Source organism: Zonotrichia albicollis, chromosome 3, assembly GCF_047830755.1.
Source record: "Zonotrichia albicollis isolate bZonAlb1 chromosome 3, bZonAlb1.hap1, whole genome shotgun sequence".
In the NCBI taxonomy this organism is placed as follows: Eukaryota; Metazoa; Chordata; class Aves; order Passeriformes; family Passerellidae; genus Zonotrichia; species Zonotrichia albicollis.
The window spans coordinates 90,434,098-90,453,691 of NC_133821.1; the positions used below are offsets into that span (position 1 = coordinate 90,434,098).

General features: G+C 47.1%; 1 protein-coding gene across 2 annotated transcripts in view; it reads right to left on the reverse strand.

The window, feature by feature from the left end:
* The window catches only part of GRHL1 (grainyhead like transcription factor 1), a 41,135-nt gene extending 21,835 nt beyond the window's left edge, over nucleotides 1–19,300 (reverse strand). Inside the window, exons 1-8 of one of the 2 annotated variants that reach the window (XM_074538112.1) lie at nucleotides 18,979–19,300; nucleotides 15,291–15,477; nucleotides 12,326–12,396; nucleotides 10,448–10,838; nucleotides 9,615–9,691; nucleotides 8,648–8,804; nucleotides 8,081–8,192; nucleotides 7,042–7,136 (exon numbers count right to left, since the gene is read on the reverse strand). In XM_074538112.1, coding sequence (XP_074394213.1) covers nucleotides 7,042–7,136; nucleotides 8,081–8,192; nucleotides 8,648–8,804; nucleotides 9,615–9,691; nucleotides 10,448–10,838; nucleotides 12,326–12,396; nucleotides 15,291–15,477; nucleotides 18,979–18,998 — 1,110 coding nt within the window. In that variant the 5' untranslated portion in view covers nucleotides 18,999–19,300. Of the gene's footprint in view, nucleotides 1–7,041; nucleotides 7,137–8,080; nucleotides 8,193–8,647; nucleotides 8,805–9,614; nucleotides 9,692–10,447; nucleotides 10,839–12,325; nucleotides 12,397–15,290; nucleotides 15,478–18,467; nucleotides 18,867–18,978 lie in introns of those variants that run through there. The other variant, XM_074538111.1, reaches the window with a different exon arrangement.
* Nucleotides 19,301–19,594: the final 294 nt, after the last annotated feature.

Genomic DNA, 19,594 nt, shown 5'->3' on the forward strand with positions numbered 1-19,594 from the left:
TTCTGTACAAACTGCAATTACCTTCTTTCCAGGGAATGCGGCTGCTTTTCTCAGCCTTGGCTAAATAGTTTCAATGTTATGCCCAAAATACAGTAGGCAAAGGGATTCCAGTGGATCTAGAAACCATTTTCCTGACACAAAGGCAGTGTATCCCTCTCCCACAATGGAAAATTTACCAGAAGCTCAAAGTTTGTCATTTCAATGCTGACAGCTGAAATCATATGGTTTCTCTAAAGGATTGGACAAATATAAACAGCAAAGAGAAAAAAACCCCAGAGTATTTTCTAAAGATTGGTCCCCATGCGTTTCCTCTACACTGCAAACTGGTTGGATGGAAAACATCTCCTGTCCAACAGCCTTATGAAGTACACCAGCAGAGTTCCAAGCCCTTCTGAGAGGCAGAGCTGTCAACCTGCGCACTGCCCTGTGCCAGTGTAGCTACGTGGCTTCCAAGATTGGCTCTGGGAGAGAGCCAAGCAGCTTCGAGTGCTGGCAGGGCAAGCACAGGTCTGCCTGCACACATCCACGAAGGCATGTCCTAAGAAAGCAGCTCTGGGAAGACTCTTCTGTATTTAAAAGAAAAAAACCCCAAACCCACACTTTGGTAAGATCACCTGAGAGGTGGCTAATCTTACTGCTCTCACATTCGTTTCTTCACCTCCCACACGCACCACAGGTTTTGCATCAGCAGGAGGTGAGCCAGGAAAGAGATAAAATTGGGCAATTCATGCACCTGTGGGCTCCTGAGCCGCCTCCTGCCTTTGGGATCGGATGCTCCAAAAAAGGCTTGTCTGGCACATGGCTGATAGGGCTGCATCCGCCCCAGCTCTGCCAGGCAGCCCCAGCACCATCCTGCTCGCAGCCCAAGAGAGTGAGTTTGCATTCAAACCTACCACTCCCAATCTGGGTGACTTACACAGAGGCCATCATGGGTCCCACACCATGTCAAGGAATGACAAGTGGGAAATACGATCCACCTCCAGATAAAGAATATCCTCCTAGCAAGTTTACTCCACCATCAAAACAAAAAGGAATGGTAATGAAAGGAAAATACATATTCCTGCTCCCAAAGAGCAATGCTGATTGTTATTCCAACCTGTTCTGAGGCAAGGAAATATAGGAAAGTCTCTGCTCACACCACCTGGGAAACATGAGGATAATGGTTCCCAGTCCTACTGATGCTTCCTCCCACCCCACGCTTTGATAAGATAAAGCTGCTGGGCCAGGTTTTGTAAGGTTGGTTGGAAAGAAAGTAAAAACAGCAGTTTGGAAAAAACAGTGAAAACGTGTTGAAAAAAACCCGAACAACAAGTAAACAACAAAAAAACCCCACCAAAAACTCCCCACATCAACAACAACACAAGTCTCCAAAAACAACGACAAAAGCTGAAACACAACAACAAAACACAAAACAGAGACTTAAGTCTATAAATGCACAAAAATGACTGAAAAGAAAGAGTTGCCATCAGACAAAAAAGTAATAGAGAAAAGGGAAAAGAAAAACAAAAAAATCACCTCTTAGTTTTCTCTATAGAAAAGCAAATGTCAAGAGACTTTCCTTTCAGCTTTGGGAAACATCCTGTGAGCTCCTACTTGGAAGGCCAGACAATGGCAGAGGCTTTGGACATGAAGGTCAGATAAAATACTAGGTTGAAAACTTCTACTTGGCAATGCTTAAAATCAAGGGTGGCACGTGCTTGTTTTCCACAAAGCCCAGGACAGAGCAGGGAGAGGTCAGTGTTAAGAGGCAGGTAAGCAATACTTGCTATGACTTTCCTCAGTCACTGCTCCAAAGGCCCTGCGTATCTGCCTCAAAGTATTTGTGGTCTGCAGCCTTGGCTTCACACCAATCTCTTTCCTTTAAGTATGTTTGACTCATCACATTTCAGAGTTTCATTTCCAACTAGTCAAACCTGTACCTCCTCAATGCTGCTGAAGGTGGCAACACCTTCTTTAATGAGGCATATGACTGCTGCTTCATTACAATGGCATCCATATAAATGGATGCAATATTCATCAATCAAAAAAGTTTAAATTCTTTCTATAGTGAACACCAAGGGAGGATTAGGCTAGAATAAGCTCCTAAAATAAATCAGTAGTGTACCACCCAGTCTCACTTCAAGTTGTAGCAAGAGATCCACCCTCTCCAAAAACTGAACTCCTCTAAACAAAATAATCTTGCCAACACACAGGAGGATCTGCCAAGAAGACCATTCTTATTGCCTAAATTTCTATTTCAAAAGGCTATCCCAAATTGGATGCAAATTACCATATTAGGACCATTCCACTCTTCTTGGACCAAAAAAAGTAATAAAAAAGTACTCTTTAATTGCTCTGTCATTCAGGGCATCAATTAAGAGACACTACAGCATCTTCTCTTTGGTGAAAGGCAGCAAAAAGCTCTGTCACAATATTCTTGAGCTCAAAATACCTGTTACACTCTCTCCGTGTATTCCCTTTTAGTAGAATGAGTTTTTTCACACAGCATCTGGCTTACAATGACTTTTTTTTTTGGGAGGGAAGGAGTAGGAGGACAATAGAACCCTTAATGTGCAGTGACATCATTTTTGGCTGCAGTCCCATTACCCAGCCTATAGCAAGCCAGATCAAAGACCTCCACGGGGCCCTTCTCTGGGAGCTGCTGGAAGCAATGCTGCCTTTCAGAAGGGGTGCCCCAGCACAAGGGCAGGATCCCTGCCCTGTCAGAGCTCCAGAAACGGGCAGGAGGCTCTTGCAGTCACTGTGCAGACAACAATTCACCCTGTTCAGACAAGAGGCCCCAACCCTCCTGCTCCACAGGGCAAGAGCTCAGACAGGATTTGAGCAAAGCAGGATCCAGCAAAGCCAGTTAACCCTGGGGAAACCAATCTGTCCAGATTGTTCAAGTGCCACTGACCTGAGAGCAGGCCATGTCCCCAGGCCAGAGTTAAGGGACAGAATTTGCTTTGCAGCCTAACGGGTAACATAGCAGAGATAACAGGACAACAGCCAACGTTAGGAAGGGCAGTATGAAACGTGCATTTAGCTGCACACATAGTGGCAATCTTCATTAAAAGACCTTTATTGGCTTCCAACCAAGAAAAGGAGGGCCTGGCATGTTGTACAGACCTGGGAAGAGATGGATCCCAGCCTCAAAAACTTGTGACCTGAAACTACAACCATTTACTCTGACTGACATGGGGGACACAGACACAAAAAGAGCTGCAAGGATTCCTATTCCCAACTTCTAACATCCCCACATTTCAAAGACAGCCAAGCCTGCGCAGTGAACAGGAAGGGGCAGACACCTCTAGAGAAAGCTGCACCCCAGCTCTAGACACCCTAATGAAGTCATAGATGCAACAGATGACGAGCTTGTGTTCAGACATCTGAAAGCTTCTCTGCAGAAGAACCCCACCTTGACTGTCTGCCCACGGCAGACATCCATCATGGGGTGGGAAACTGTTTGAAGTCTCCACAAGCCTCAGGGTAACTCAGCTACACATCTCATCAGATCATGCTTCCACTCCAGCAGGATGGCTCCTGATTGAGGAGCTACACTGGCTTTCTTAAATACCCCATTCAACAACCCATCAGTCATCAACTGATTTTCTAGTCCACCCTCTTCCCTTTTCTGCTCACAAAGCATGACTGCCTCCCCATTCAACTATTCCCTTGTCCTGCTCTGGCAGGTGATGGGATCAGACCTCACCCCTAACACTGACATCTGAAAGCCCACCTGAATCACTGCTTACCCCCCTCTGCAGTGTCTCCTGACAATCCTTCTAATCCCACTCTCACTCTCCTTCAAATCTCAACAGAACCACTTCAGGGCAGGTTGCCTCTTTCCAAGTCTGGCCTTCCTCCCCAGTCCTCATTCCCTCCACTGTCTCAGAGCAAGGAGGCTTTGGATGCTGGGCTCTTTTCCAGCTTGAACACTCTTTTGCAAAGGTCAGAGAATACTTAAAGCAGCCTCTGTTGAGAAGTGGCTGCTTCCAGCAGCTCCTGTGATGTCCCAAAACAACAGAAGAGGGCAGAGAGGAGCAGCCAGAGAGAAGCACATTTGCTCTGAAATCCATGGACACAGTCAGGTCCCAGAGTGGGCAGTGTTTGTCATGCATGAAATATCCCTGGTTTCTACACCCAAGGGCTCACTAACAGCACAGCAATGCAGGCAGCTGTGGGACAATTCCAGCTGTGCAGAGCCAGGCTGTCCAATGTGTCCAGCAACCAGAGCCCTGGCCTTGCTCTCTGCTCTCCCAGCACAATACAGCTGGGAAATTCCTTTCTAGAGAAGGAGCACATGACTTGTATTGTATGAAAAAAGCGTTTCTTCACCAGAAAGGTGCAGTTTACTAAACCCCCTTAGTGCCCCAAGGGCACTGGCAAACTACTCTCAGGCAGGTGACACCCTCCTGAACACACACACTGGCAGAGGTGCAATATTCCTGTACATCCCCACAAGAAGGCAAACACATCAGAGCTGCTACGGGCAACCCCTTGTGATAATATGCTATTTCTGCTTCAATCTGACACACACCCTGCGTGTCCAAATGAGTAACTACATCAGAGAGCCCAGACACAGAGCCTCATCACCTCCCATTTGACATGGCTGCACAGGATCAAATCATTTCCACAGCAAACTGGAAGGAAAAGCAAGAGGGAAACGGGAGAAGCAGCAAGCCCAGAAGAATCCCCTGGCACTGGTCCAGGTAACTCTAGGGCTCAGGAAGCAAATTTCTAATGATCAAGGCTTGCTGGCTGGTTAAACATACTGTCCATGCAGCACTTCTGCTGTTATTAAATATAAACACTGTATTTATTGCTGTGAAGGAATTTCTGTAACATCAGAAACTCCACTCTATCTGTTCCTAGCTTTCTTCATATACTTTAAGACTGCTGTCAGGGGATGGGGGGAAGGGAGGGAAAGGAAAAGAGAGAGCAAGAGCATACAAGGTAAATGAACCATGCAATAAAAATTGTTGAAATTGGCTCAGACATTTCCTGATAAGATCAGAAGTAGAGAAAGAACTGCAGATCTTCTGGTGAGAAATTCAGTCACTGAGAAAACACATCCACTCAGGGAAAACATGAAGTTAAACTGACATTTAAGAACATGGAGCCCTTGCTAAAAATGCCAATTCTTTAAATACTGAAATCGAGGGTGGTTTTGTCTTAATATGATTCTGATCCCAAGAGTCAAGGCTTGCATATTTGCTATCAACAGCCCCCTCTGAAAGTTCATATAAACCAGGACTCTCAGTATATGGATCTCACACACTAAGACTGTGAATCTGGAGGCAAATTTGCCTCTGTAGCTAAAAAAGTCTGTCTCACAGCTCCCCATACCATTTCATCCCATGAAGTTGAGCCATGAGGTCAAATACCACCAAGAGGGTCCTTCAGACCTTTTCAAGATGCTATTGGCAATTTGATTATACACTGAAACTATTCATTCAAGGGTCTGTAGAGTAACTTGGCAATAGCCACCCGGTAGGAAGGGATGGCTTTCCTTGGGGCAGCCACAAAGCTCTCAGCACCAGCTGTGAGCCCTGCTCCTGAGTTAATGGCCCGTCCCTACTGCTGCAGAGTGGCTCAGCCAGCAGAGAGGCAGCTGCACAAAGTGCTTCCAGCTCCTTGAGGACTTGCATTGTCCTGCCTGCATGATCCACCCCTGTGTGCAAATCCTAAGCCTTTGCATACCTCCTAGACACCGACTCCCTGCGTTTGTTAAATGTTTGACTGGCTATGGCAGCAGGATAATACTTAATGACTGCTTTTGACAGCTCTTCTGTTTGTTCACACAGTGAAGTGCTTCATGTTTTAGAAATCATGTCAGCCTTTTAGCATCCTCCAGCAGATAAGGCCCTCCCTGCCAGCCCTCTCAAGCCGACTGAAGCCAAATCTGCTGAAAAGGGAATCCTGGTACCCAACACCAGACTCAAAAGTAACATCCCACACATTGCAAAGCAGAACTTTCAGCAGCAGCACACACACAGCTCCTCACTGCTGTCTGCTACGCATCCCAAACTCCTCCCACAGAGCTGAAACCTAGCAGCAGTCTCCATGCAGTATTTTCTCCACAGCCCTTGTGCAGGACAGCGCACAGTTTGTGATGACAGCAAGCTCTGTGCAGTGACAGCAGCCCTTGCTCCTCCTGCACAGCAGGAGCACACACAGCTCCAGAGAAGGAGCTGTGTTCTTTGCTGAGAGTTCCCATGCTCCCCCAAGCCAGGCTCTCCCTAGACATGGCACCCTGCAGCCATCAGTGTTTGTCCTTGTGATGCTGGTGACTACTGGGACTGCTTGCTGGTACCACTTACTAGCACTGCCAAAGAAACAGCCAGTCTCCAAAAATGAATGGAAACCACTCCCAATTTTTAAAGAAAACCCAGGCAGTAATGGAATTCTCAAAAGAAAATTCCTTCACTTTGACTCTACCGGCTAACCAGTGAGAAATGCCTCTAGAACTGGGTTGGCTCCACGCTTTGACTTTTCCTTGAACCTACAAGGTACACAAGCCTTTTCCAGCAGCCAGAGTGGCTCAAACAGCTGCAGTAAGCTACTAGCCAGGGAAGCTTCCAGTACCTAGACACCTACAAAAGCACCCACAGCTCTGAGGAAAGATCAAACCAGAGTTCACCAGGAGGCTGTTCTAGTTAAAAATAGGTCACTGGGTGTTGGGATCCGCGGTTTAAGCAATGCATGCCGCAGCTGCTCCCTCTCTGGTGGAAGGCAAGGCCATGGCTGGAGCCCCAGCTCCCCTGCAGCTGCCCCCTACACCTCCCTCACACCTCCTCTACTCCAGAACGCTCCCTCTGTGCTTCCTTCTGTCAGTACTTGTCTCTCAGGCAGTCACTTCTGCCAAGAACCCTAAAGCAGTTGCAAAGCTCTCCCAGTTGCACATGCAAACCCTCTTAAGAAATAGCCAGAAGGTTTTGCCTAATGTAGGAGCGTAAACAAACTTGTTACATGCTAATCACCAGGTAGGCCACACACCCTTCCCTTCCCCCAGCCCCTGAATCTGCTCAAAGGACAGGAAATACAATCGTGGTCACATACCTTTGCTTCCTCGTTGATGTCCCAGGTGAAGGATATTGCATTGTAGGCGATCTCCTCAATGTTGCTGATGGTGTTGAAGCTCTCCTTATAGTCAGCTGTCACACAGAAGGGTTCATGAGGGAGGAAGAAGAGATATTACCTGAGTTCTTAATCACATGAAGCAGCCAGAAACTGTACCTCTTCAGCAGCCCCTTGGGGGGCAAAAAAAAGCTAAACTGTACCTCAGGAATGGATTTTTAAACAGGCTGGAAATGGTTCTCACACACAAAAACCCCTCAACAAACAGGAGGAAGGAGCAAAATGGAACTTGCAAAAATTCTAAACTAGAAACTGCAGTGACAAAGGCAGATCTCAAATATGAGGTATTCCATGCTATGTGCGGGAAACTCTACCCTGTATGGCAAGGACATAAGCTCTCAACAAAACTCCTTCAATAACAAACAAAGATTTGCATGCGCGTCTGCTTTAAGTGCCAAGTGATTAATCCCTGCTTTGATTCACAGAAGGAAGGGACCAGGAGTACAGCCCAGCCTTCAGCCAGAGAAGGCTGGAGCCCAGCCAGCCCCAGCCTTGTCTGGAGGCAAGTGGAAATTTGCAGTGTTTTCTTTTTTTACATGTACCAAAGACAAGTTGTGAGCAAAGCTGTGGGAAGGAGGATCATTAGGCTCGAGGTATTCCTACAAGGATCTTGTCCTTTGAAGAAACACAATATTTAGGACAGCCACTGGGACTACAAGCTGTGACTTAGCTACAAGTACCAGGATATTCTAAGAAAACCTGTTGTATGGAGGGGATTGTTGGATTTCCCAAGACAAAACCCATCAATCAAAATACTAAAAAAAAAAAATCAGCCTCTTTAATAAGTTCTAAAAACTACAGCATTAGTTCCAATCACAAACCATCTCTGGGCTTTCAGCAAAGCTATGGAGGCAGAGAGGGATCCAGAAGTTCCTTAAAATAACAAAGCTTTGGCAGAAAACGGAACCTTGCCAAGGAATTAAGTCTTAAGTCTGACATCAGCAATGAGAGTGTTCCTTACCTATGTCAATGCATCTTTGTTTGGCTGTGTGCTGTCTTGAGTGCCAGTATTTCCAGTGCCTGAGCTGATCTTCCCTTGTTTTGTCTTCAGCAAACACAACCATAATGACACTCTGAAAGGAGAGAGGGAAAGATTAAAAAAAAAAAAACCAAACAAAAACATGAAAGATAAATAAAGAAAAGGCCAGAGAGTACATTTGGTTTGGAGCTTTAGGCTTTTCCACTTGAGGCACTACAGTATACCTGGAACACCATTGCCAAACAGGAAGGCAGACAACAGCACTTTCTGGGTCATAAACAGAGATGAGCAGAACTGCTCTCCTAACCAGAATTCAAGGATCTCATTCCAGGTGTTGCATCACCTTTACACAAGTGCTGACACTACTTCTTAACAGTCTGAGCCAAGCTGGGCTGGCCTGGCAGTAGGTGGACAGCAAAGGAACGAGCACTGACGTAAGAGCACAGCTAAGCTGGCCTTTGTGCTGATGCTCTGGTCGAGATTGCTGCACTTTAAGGTTACCACGGTGCACACCCTCCCTCCCAAGAAACCACAAGTGCTGCCACTCACTCGGACTTTACTGATGGGGTGGTGGATTCCTTCCGTGCTGCTGACTTCTTTCAGCGTGATTGGGTAAAATTGACCTTTATTCAGGTAAGTCATTGTGCTGTCCCCAGGCTTCTGTCGGAGGGACTTGGAGGCTTCCAGAGTGTATTCAAAGTTATTCCTATAGAGTGAAGAGGGTAGTGATTGCTAAGGCATTTTCCTGGAAAGCTGATTAAACGTTCCACATTTAATTTGGAGAAATTCCAAAGTCGTTAGCTGACTCATTAAGCCATCAACACGCAAAGAAGTTGGAAAACAGGACGAGCCCCTTTTCCAACCATTTCCTTCATGAATGAACATTTTAAGAGAAGTTCTTGGCAAGCTAAATCCTAAGACACATCAGCAGGCAAGACTGGAAGGTCCCTATTCAGGCTGAGAGCAGCAAGCTGCCCTCAATGAACAGAAAAGTATCTATTAGCAATTTAATTAAATTCACAAGTTAATAAGCTACTCAGTGGCCATCACCCTCTCAGTCAACTGCAACTATCAAACAAGTTGCTCCTCCAGAGTTCAGGTGAGTTTTATTTCTCCTGTTTTTGATGTAGATTTCCAGCAGACTGAGAGCAAGACAAGCACACCAGGGAGGGGGACACAGATGGAAGCAAACTCCCAGATCACTCCCAGACAGTACTGCCTCTTCCCATGGGACACAGATTTGGTGCAAGGACCGTAACTGAAGATGGGTGGTATTTACAGTCCTCCAGGTAGTTTTCTTTAAAGTATTTGTTTTCTTTAGATATACAATATTATCTTTACAGCTACAATTTTCAACTGTGAAATTCAAAAAAGCAGACAATTGTGGGTTTGAGATGCACATGCCCCCTCAAAATCCAACTGTGACTTGGTGCAAACTGGCATGAGTTGTACTGCTTGCTCATGGACAACTAAGAGAATAGGAGGATATGGGCAAATAGGAGCCTTAAATCATTACCCAGAAATGCTGTCAAAAACATAATCTTCTGAATTCATGTTGGCCATTCGGAGATTCAGTTCAGTAGGAAAGAAAACCTGGAGTAGACAAAACAACAATTAACACTTCAGCAAAAAGAAATGTCAATACTAAATAGATACTCCTTACCACAGAACTTCTGTCAGGCAAATTGTTCACCAGATAACTGATTTTTGGTTTCAACAAACAGGACACTATTCAAGTGTTTTAATCCAAAACTTCTGGGTGTCAACTAAGCACAACATCTCGTAAGCTTTCCAAGTCAGCTTAAGGCAAAATTTTAATGCTTTCCCAAATCTCAAAGGGTAGAGCTACACAGCTCTTTGAGGTTTGGCTTAAAAATCAAAACATGGTTACACTGCTATTTTCAGTTGGTATCATAAAACAAAACCCATAGATTTTCTCACTCAAGGGCCCTACATAATCCAACTGTTTTCTATGGACACACACCACACCTAGAAACTGGCAGTAAGGAAGCTTACATACAGTCACTTCACTTTGGTACCTGCAAAGGCACCACAGAGTGCTGAACTCTTGCAAAACCTGGCTCTATGGATCGAGATAACTATTTCCACACTCTGCAAGCCAAAGCCTCTGTCACTAGTCAGATTAGTCATTCACTTTTGATAATGACTGCATGTTGCGAAGGTTCTATTTACCAAGTTTTAATTATGCACTTTTCTGGGAAAGCCTTCTATTTCTAAGCCACTGGACAGCTTTCTGTCATGTAACAAGAACAGTTAAAGACAGAAGTGAACCTCTCCATCCAGATCAAGACAGACAGACAGACACACAGCAGCTGCCTCTCCTGGTACCTCTTGCACACCCTCCTTGAACGTCTCCGAGAAGGTGGAGTCTGGCGTTCGCCTCTGCGAGTTCTGGGGCTGCGTGCTGGAGCTGAACTGCTCGGGGTTGAGGTTCCTGTCGAAGACCACCACGCGCTCGGGCGGCTCGGGGTGGTACACGCCGGGCGGGATGCCCACGGCAAAGCCGTGCGCCTGCGTCTCCGTCTTGATGGAGTGCGTGGGCATGGTGGCAATGGAAACCGTCACCGTCGTGTCAGGGGTCGTGAGGTGGCCTCGCTTGTCCATGCCCATCTGGGGGGTGTGTGGAAGTACAATATTGAAAGGCACATTTTTCAGAACCTGGACCCTGTTTTCTCCAGCAGAAATGAGTGATTGTTCTGTCACGTTTGGGATGCTGTTCCTTAAAAGGGCAAAAAGAAATCAGGTATAAATTATACAGCTTATTTTCTCAATAAACAAGAGCTAGAAAAGCTTTTCAACCTTTTGGACAAAGACAGCTGACACAAACTCTCCTGCTCCTGCAGCTCAATCCTAACCAGAAAAGCTGAGAAACTCATTAAAAAAACCCCATAACTCCTCTCCCACTGTTAATCATCCCACCTTGGAGAGTAATCACCCTGGAGCAAAGGGTGAGGGTTCACAGCCCAGATCCTCACTGCCTGGAAAACAGCAGACCAAACCTAAGCACTTCCCACCACACAGTGGCACACACAGGCTCCACGAAGCTGCTCTTTGGCAGAGGGAGAAGGACTGACAGCAAGGTTGCTGCTCCTCTGCCCCAGGACTATGCACCACCTGGGAAGCACTAATAGGGAAATTACACCCCTCGTTTCATGCACAATCCCCCAAGAAAATCCGCACCAGGACTCCTGGGAGTGGTTTGCACCAGGACTCCTGGGAGTGGTTTGCATGACTTGCCACTCTCCACCCCACCACACTCATTTCTGCCAGGACAGCACTGAGATCTGTGGCTGAGCTGACCTCATGGCTAGTAACCACTAAGTCAGCCTGCCCTCTCTTTCTCCCTCCCCACCAATTGGTCCTGCCCCCTCCTTTACACCAATTCAGACATTTCCCCTGCCTCCTTGGTGAGCCAGTTCAGCTTGCCTGGCTGGCAGAAAACTAGCCAGCTTTTCCTTCCCTGTTTGGTGATGGATCAGTGTGAGACCCAATCTGGTTCAAGAGGAGCAGTGGGAACACATGGCTGGGAACCCGTCTGCTCTTCTCGACAACAAGTCACTCACTCAGTTCAGCCACACCACAAAACCTCACCTCAGGTCCTTAAAGCATTCTAGTCTGTCCAAAGAAGAGGATGGTAGGAGTGGAAACTGGCTTGAGTGAACCTCCCATTTGTTATATTTACCTAATCAGTAAAATCTGCTTGGGAGGCATGAGAGAGGGAAGGCAGGTAGGGGAAACCAGACAGAGGTTCCAGAGAACACAAAGGAAGTCCCCAGACAATACAAAACCAAATCACAAGCACTTTGAAGAGCTTCCCAACTGGCCCATGCATGACACAGCAATGCTGCTGGCACCTGAGAACAAAAATCAGCAGAGAGCAACAGAAGTAACTCCATGAAAAATGGAAAGTGTCACCAGTGACTGCAGCCTGGGGGGATGCCTGCACCTAGAGTTAGAGAGCAGCTTTTGCTGGGCTGACTATATGACATCAGTACACCAAAAGCAGATGGATGGCATTAAGCAGCAGTTTGAGCCCCAGCTCTTCACACCATGGTTCAATCCCCATCCTGTTCCTGAGGCAACACAGAGGCACAGAGTAAAAGCTAACAATTTCTCTCCACACTGCAGCAAGTTACTTTCCTTCAGCAGCTTTGCTGGTTGAGGAGGCAATGGAGGAAATAGAGAAGCAACAATAAAAAATAATACCTTTTGTTATGGTCTTGTTCAGGATGTTCTACCTCAGGCTTGGCTGTTGAAGATCTCCTCTCCCTTGGAACCTGAGAAATTTAAGACATACTATAATTCAATTCTTCCTCCCATACAAAAAAATTAGCTCCTTAAAATTTGGTCAAATTAAGGAAGCCTTGCTTTGGATGCCAGGCCAACCCCAGGAGATGCCCCACAGACCCCTACACAGCCAACTCAGTTCACATGTGTCAGCCCTGAGCTCCTGCCAGCAGCAGTGGTGAGAACACCAGTGCAGAAAATGATCCATCCATGGCTGGAGCACAGTCCTGGGGTGAGCAGGACCAAGAGGAGATTTCCCAAGGTTTTCTGGCAGTGCAGGTTTTCTCCTCTGCAGGCTGGCAGAGTTCAGCTTGCTGGATGAGCTCAAAGCTTGTGAAAAGATGCTGTTCCACAGCCACTTCCCCAAGGACACGTGCTCTCCAAGCCATTCCCTCTAAGACCAGTTGAGGCTCTCCTTTCTCCTCTGTGATCACGGAATTTGGGGAGGAACATGTCCAATAAACATACTGAGACACTACAGCTCATATTTGTGTATGGCCACACAAAACACACTGGCCAAAACTATATTAAAACTTTTATAAACAAAATGTAACCAGCATTCTGGATTTAAGACAGCTCAGTATTACTTCTTGTATTTTATGCCACAGACAGGATTTGCCCTGAAAACACAACATCAGTCAAACAAGTCACCTTGCCCACACACATGCCATTTTCCTGGCTGCACTGCAAGGCCAAGGCTCACAGGAGAAGGTGAACTCTTGGAGCTGTGCTGGCTCAGCTCCTTGCATGGAGCACATAACCAGCACTCCAGCAACCCAAACAGCTCTTGCAGCTGCTGGCACAAGCCTGTGGTGCTCAGGTCCCCTCAGCCACACTGCAAGTCCACACAAGCTCTCCTGCCAACCCACACGTAAGGCCTAGGACTTTTGTCACCCTCATCACGCCTCCTGAACGAGCAAAGCAAACATCTTCTGGTGTATGTATGGAGGAGTGAACTCCCACCACGCTCCTTCACCAAAGCCTGCTCAGATCCTGCCTCCATTTGCCAGCCTGGGTGCAGGGTGGGGAACCACTTCAGCACGAAGGCAAAGGCTGAGGGCACACCGGCACCAACAGCGTTCTTCTCTACACAGCTCTGACTGGAAACTACGTCCTCGTTCTTACACCTGGAATCCCCAGAAACACCAGAACTCTTTGATTTCCCACAGTAACCAGCAAAACTTGGAGAACCTCTAGATGGAGACTGCTGGGAGACCAGCACTAACTAGTCACTGAAAAATAAGAGTTTTCCAACCTGTGTTCGGCCAACACTCCTGAAATTTATCCAAAATTTGTTTCCTATAAAGCCTTATTAACCACAGTTGAGCAAGCTCAGTAGTTAAATGGAAGGAAACAGAAGTTTTTTGGTTTTATTGTTTTGGGTTTTTTTAATAGGAAGGTGATCTCATCAGCTGCCTTTAATATGCAGAGGGAGCGTATTAGAAATGCCTCGACGTCATCTCCCTATAACATTACTCCATAGCAGCCCTCAATAAATCTTTCAACCTCCAGCCATTCTGCTTTATCCAAGTGTGCAGCCTACCTGTTCTTCCATCAATTTTTTCTGTGCACCCACTGATACCCAAACATAAGAGGAAACCCTGAAATAGGCATTAATGTACAGCAAATCCTTTCTGCTTTGCCGAGCATGAAGGATCAACATCAACATTCTTTTTGTAAGCTACAGGTTTAGAAATCAAAATTGATCTTGTGGATTAAAATTGTTCTGGTGAAAGCATGTTGTTGTTTGGGTTTTTTTTTCCCCAAAAGCACAGAAAGCACACGCACAAAGCAGAAAGGCAGTTTTCTCACAAAACTAGCTGAATAACATCCACATCAGTGAGTCTGCGGCATTTTGTCATGCGTGTGTGGAGTGTTAATCTCCATATTAAGCATTACAAGAATATTTCGGTATGTAAGACATATTCAGCTCTTAAAAGGGCAGGCAAGGGTTTTGTCTGCACCGGGCAAACTCATCCAGTGCTTCAAGAACACAACTGAGGCTGGCAACTGCACTCACCACTGTTAAAAGACACAAGCCACAGTGCCAGGCAGGAGAGCCAAGTCAGCCTCCTGGCCTTCCTGCATGCTCAGCAAAGGAACAACAGGCATCTCCACCCGGTGAGCCAGGCCACCATAACATAGGCGTCCCAACACAAGCAGGACCCCTCCCTGCCTGGAAATGCCTGCTGGTCCCCACTGCCCTGGCTAGAGATAACTATCCTAGCTTATACTTTTGGTATTCGGGAAACAGAGCTCAGCAAAATGCACCCCATGCAGACCAGAATGTTCTCTGACTGCTCAGCTCAGCTGTGAGCACCTAGGAAGGCACAGGTCTCCAAGAAGGCCACGAACACTGGGCAAGACAATCACTGCTATCAAAGGATTAACAGATGACAGCAGCTGAGGCTCACTGAGAGTTAGGGGGATGCAGACAGCAACTCTTTCCGGTGGACACTTCAGCCCCACACACCACCAAAATCCTGTAACTGTATCTTAGTATCAGCTGAGCTTAGGGATCCTGTGAGTAAAAGGAGTTTCTTACTCCATGTATATATATATATTCAGGCAGGGATATGGTACGAAAGTGTCACTCTTTATGACATTGCCACTTGCAGAACCTGGGGTCAACAGAAAAAGTGCTACTCAAGTTGAAAAGTAGCAAAGTGCTACTTAACTTTTACATCAAGATCTTTTTACAGAGCTAAAAATAAAACAAATTTTCAGAAAGAGAGACATAGGGTTTTTTCAATTTAAAACCCACACTGTTTAAAGTCCTTGTGATCTGTTCACAACTTCTGTAACATCCTCTAGCAAATGACACCTTTTCCACAGGTGGAACACGAGCTCTGCTGGGTACCAGAGCAAACCCAAGCCAATCTACCTTGTAGTAATCATAGAGCAGTCCGAGGGCAGCTGCACTGTCTTCATCCCCATTGATGCTCATCATAGCTTTGGTAGCTGCTGTGAGGGGATTTTCAAGAAAAGTTTTCCAGGCCTCATCTTCATTGGTGTAAGGACGTCTCTGAGAGTAGAGAGAGTCATTCTGAAGAACCAACACGGGTCTTTTACTTGAATCATAAAAAAAAGAAGAAATAAAAAAAAAAAAGTCACCTGTTAGAACACATGAAAAACATTCCAAAAGTTCTTCAAAATTAGCTGCCCCCGTTTCAAGTGGTTCATATTCTGATTCAGTGTACTGCAAGGATTAGTCAACACAAAAAGAAGCCCAGAAACTTAATTCTGATCTCACTCATGCTCAGAGTAAATCAGGATTAATTTGACCAAACTCAGATGGATTACACCAGCCTCTACAAAAAGACAAAGCCATGTAAGAGCACAACTGACCTGCTCATGCTCTGAATCCAACCCAGAAACAGCAACACACTTTCTGGCCAACCACCTACAAAGCTCCAGCACATCCCATGTAAAACTGCCAAGGCACAACCTGATCTAGTTCCCATGTGGAACTAGAAAACGTGCATTAACGAAACATCTCTTTTCTCCAGTGCTTTCAAGTGTCTTCACTCTCAGAACAAATCTAAAAACGCCACCTAGAAGCTACTGATAAGTTACAGATGACATGGGGAAATTGGTAAAGGGGGGTTCAAATCAATTAGGCAGTGTTTTTTCCTGACAAGGGGGAAAAAAACCAACTTACTGCCTAGTTACAGTTAAAATAATCCAGCATACTAGTTTGAAACACACTCAGATGAGTGAAGAAAAAGGAAAAAGATGAGTTATTCCCTTTGTGCTGTAGTATATATATATATATATAAAATTATATTTACTCTGAACATTTGGAGATTGCTGGGAACCAACTCCAAAATTACTTGGAGATTCTGTCCACAGACAAGAGCAAGATGTGTAGAAAATGTTGTCCTGCCAGCCTAGATAATATTTTTCTGTTCTATTGTAAAACATATGCTTCCTCTTTTAAGTCAGCTCAAGGTAATTTTTAAATCTGACTTTTAAACCAGTTCAGTTTTCTTTCCAGTGCAAGTTTAACATTAGTTTACTGCAGATGGGCTGGGGGAGCAGGAGAGGCTTTTTAACTTTCCTAATAATCCCAAACTTGACATTTTTGGTGAACTGGCTACAGTTAAAATAGAAAAGTAGTTATTTAAAAACAACTACTCCCACAAAAAAAAAAAAAAAAAAAAAAAAAACAAACCACCAAAAAAACACCTTCACATCCTTTTCCTAGTAGGGAATCCTTCTTTTCATCTATTTCAGATACATTCAGAGACTGAAATATACTACAAATACAAAAAGTTGTGAAATAGAAAGTTGTGAAATACTCTAATCACTATAATCAGCTTAGCAGTATCCTACATTTATCACCACCTTCTACCAAAAAGATTGCAAAGCAAATTATGCATTCGACGCTTTATCAGTTACACAAGTCACCCTGCTGAGCTGCCGTCGCACAGCTTGGCTGAGCTGAAGGCACTGAAAGCAAGTGGGAGTTTCCAGGACTTGTAAGAGCACTTTGTAGCTATAAATCAGTATTCTGTAGCTGAAAGAAGAGCAAACAAAAATGACAAAAGAGACAAGTTCTTGCACCAAGCCTGTTCTTTAGGTCCTCATACGTATTTGTGCACACACTGAGACAGACACCCAAACGCAGAGGACAGCTACTTCCTATCAAAGTGAGACGACCCACAGAAGAGAAAGCAGAATTTTCTTTAGGGACGTGGTACAAGCTATTGTTCTTAATGTAAAGGAATCCTCAAATATCCATAGCAAATGGGAAGACTCACAGAGGAAAAGGCAACTTAAGTAACCTGGGTGCAGTTCCCTTGATCCATCCCCACCAAGCTGAAGGGCTAAGTCAGCCTTGCTGAACTCACAAAAACACTATGCTGATTCCCTCCAGCAACACAATACTCACATGGGAAGGGAAAATCATCAGAAAACCAAAAATACTGAGAACGAAAGCCTCAATTAGCCAGAAGCCTAGCAAATGCAAGAGCTAAGTATTTCTGTGTGATTTTTTATCATTGAAACACCGAAATTCAATGCACATTGGCCTAAAGGTAACCCACCCACCTAAAAAAGCACAGCAAAAGTTATCTACAGAATTATCCAGAAAAGCAGTGTTTGGCAGGAACTCCCTACTTCAGGGGAACCACAGCTTCTTTCACAAAAATGAGAACATATTGATAAGAGAAGGCAAACACATCTTTTTTTCCTACGTTTTAGAAGATAACCGGCATGCTGATCTGCTCACACAGTGGTAGAAGTCCAGCAGAGGCAGAAAATTAAGCTTCATAGAGCAGTTCTAATAACTTCCCAATTATACTTTCCACTTGACCACAGTGGGAGCAGAGAAATACTACAAAAAGCAGTGACTCTTTGCCTGTGATCTATACCCCAGCCTGGGATGCTCTGTGTTCAGACCACAGAAATGATTCCTCCCTCCTTCGCTGCTGCAGGTCCTGTCCCCGTCACCGTGTGAGCCCAGAGCCGCGCAGCCACGCTGTGCCCGCTGCTGCACAGAGCTCGCCCCAAACGCTGGGGCAGCACCACGATGGCTGTCACTGCTGCGCCACAACAGCAAAGTGCACGTACCCAAACCGCTACCACCTCATCTACTAAGTGTCACTGGAAATAAAAACACCTATGAAAAATCCTAGTCAGAGACATGAGTTAAGCGAGCTGCTGCATTGGAGTCCTCTTCCTAGAAAGTAGCATGTTGAAACAAAAAGTTGGGTTTAAAATCCTACACGTTCCCTAGGAAACGAGCGCATTTGAATCACCAATCATTCAAAGCATAGAAATTTTTAAATCGGCTCTTGAAAGCAAATCACTTCAGAGCTACCCCATTTTCTGGCACTCAGGTGTCCACGGCCACTGTCAGCAGATGGACACGGTGACAAGTGCAGCAACAGACCCGAGTCCGTAAACACAGCCTGGGATCCGCTTGAAGGCGACGTCTCGTACTCAACACCACGGAGTTACAGAACACACATACCTCGAGCTCAGTTTAACTCGTTCAGGACCCAACTTCGGCTACTCCGGGGTCGCCCCAGCCGAGCTGGCCGGGAGCCGCCCTTACCTGCCGAAGTCCACCTTGCCGGAGGGATGCGCCTCGTAGAAATCCATGGGGGCGGCTGCGGCCGCCGGGCAGCGGCGCGGGGGCTCAGCCCGGCTCCCTCGGCCCGGCAGCTCCTCCCGACGGCGCGGCCGCCGCCACCGCCGCCCGCATTTAAGGCGCGGCCCGGCTGGGCGGGGGGCGGCCCCACGCCTCGCTGCGGGTGTCGGGTTTCAAAGCCGGCCCAGCCCCAGCGCTCGCCCCGCGGGGCGGGGTGGCCGCCGGGGTCGCCCCGCTGCGCCGCCGGCTCCCCCCCGGGGCTCAGCCCCCGCTCCCCCCGCCGTTCGCGCCGCCCCGCCTCGCCGCAGCCTCCGGGTGCTCCCCCGAGAGAGAGGAGCCAGGGGGGCGGACCCGTGAGAGCGGCTGCTCCGGCCCGGCCCCCGGGCGGCGAGCCCCTCTCGCCGCAGCCCCCCGGCGGGGCGGCAGCACCGGTCGGACCGGACGCGGTACTTCTTCCCCCGCCCGGCTCACTCACTTGTCGTAGTCCTGTGTCATGTCTGGCGGAGGCAGCGGGCGGCAGGACTGGCCGGGCGGGTCGGGAGGAGCAGCGCCGCGCACCCGCCGCTCCGACGGGTTTTGTCGGCTCCTCTCGCCCGCTCAGGTGCTCCCGCAGCCGCAGGTGGACGCGCGCCGCGCCGCGCCTCCCATTGGCTGCCGCGGCCCGAGGGGCGGGGCCGCCGAGTCCCAATTGGTCGGGCGCACTTTGGGGCGGGGCCGGCAGTGTGAGGGCTCCGCGGGCCGGGGCGGCGGGACAGAGCTGCGAGCGAGGGAGGGGACAGGCCGGGAGCAGCCTGGTGGCCTTCCCGTGCTAAAATGGGATTCCCTTCTCCCTCTCTCCCCTCCCATGTAGCTTTATTGCTTTTTCATGTACTGCACCCACTTTTAGAAAAATCTAAACTCGTCACAATCATATGAATTGTCTTTACTACAGTCTTAAAGTGTGCCGCGGCAGGTTGACGTTGGACATTAGGAGGAGTTTCTTCGCGAAGGAGCGATTAGACATTGGAATGGGGTGCCCCGGGAGGTGGTGGCCTCCTTGGCCTGGCAGTTTTTAAGGAAAGACAGGATGTGGCACTGAGTGCTCTGGTCCT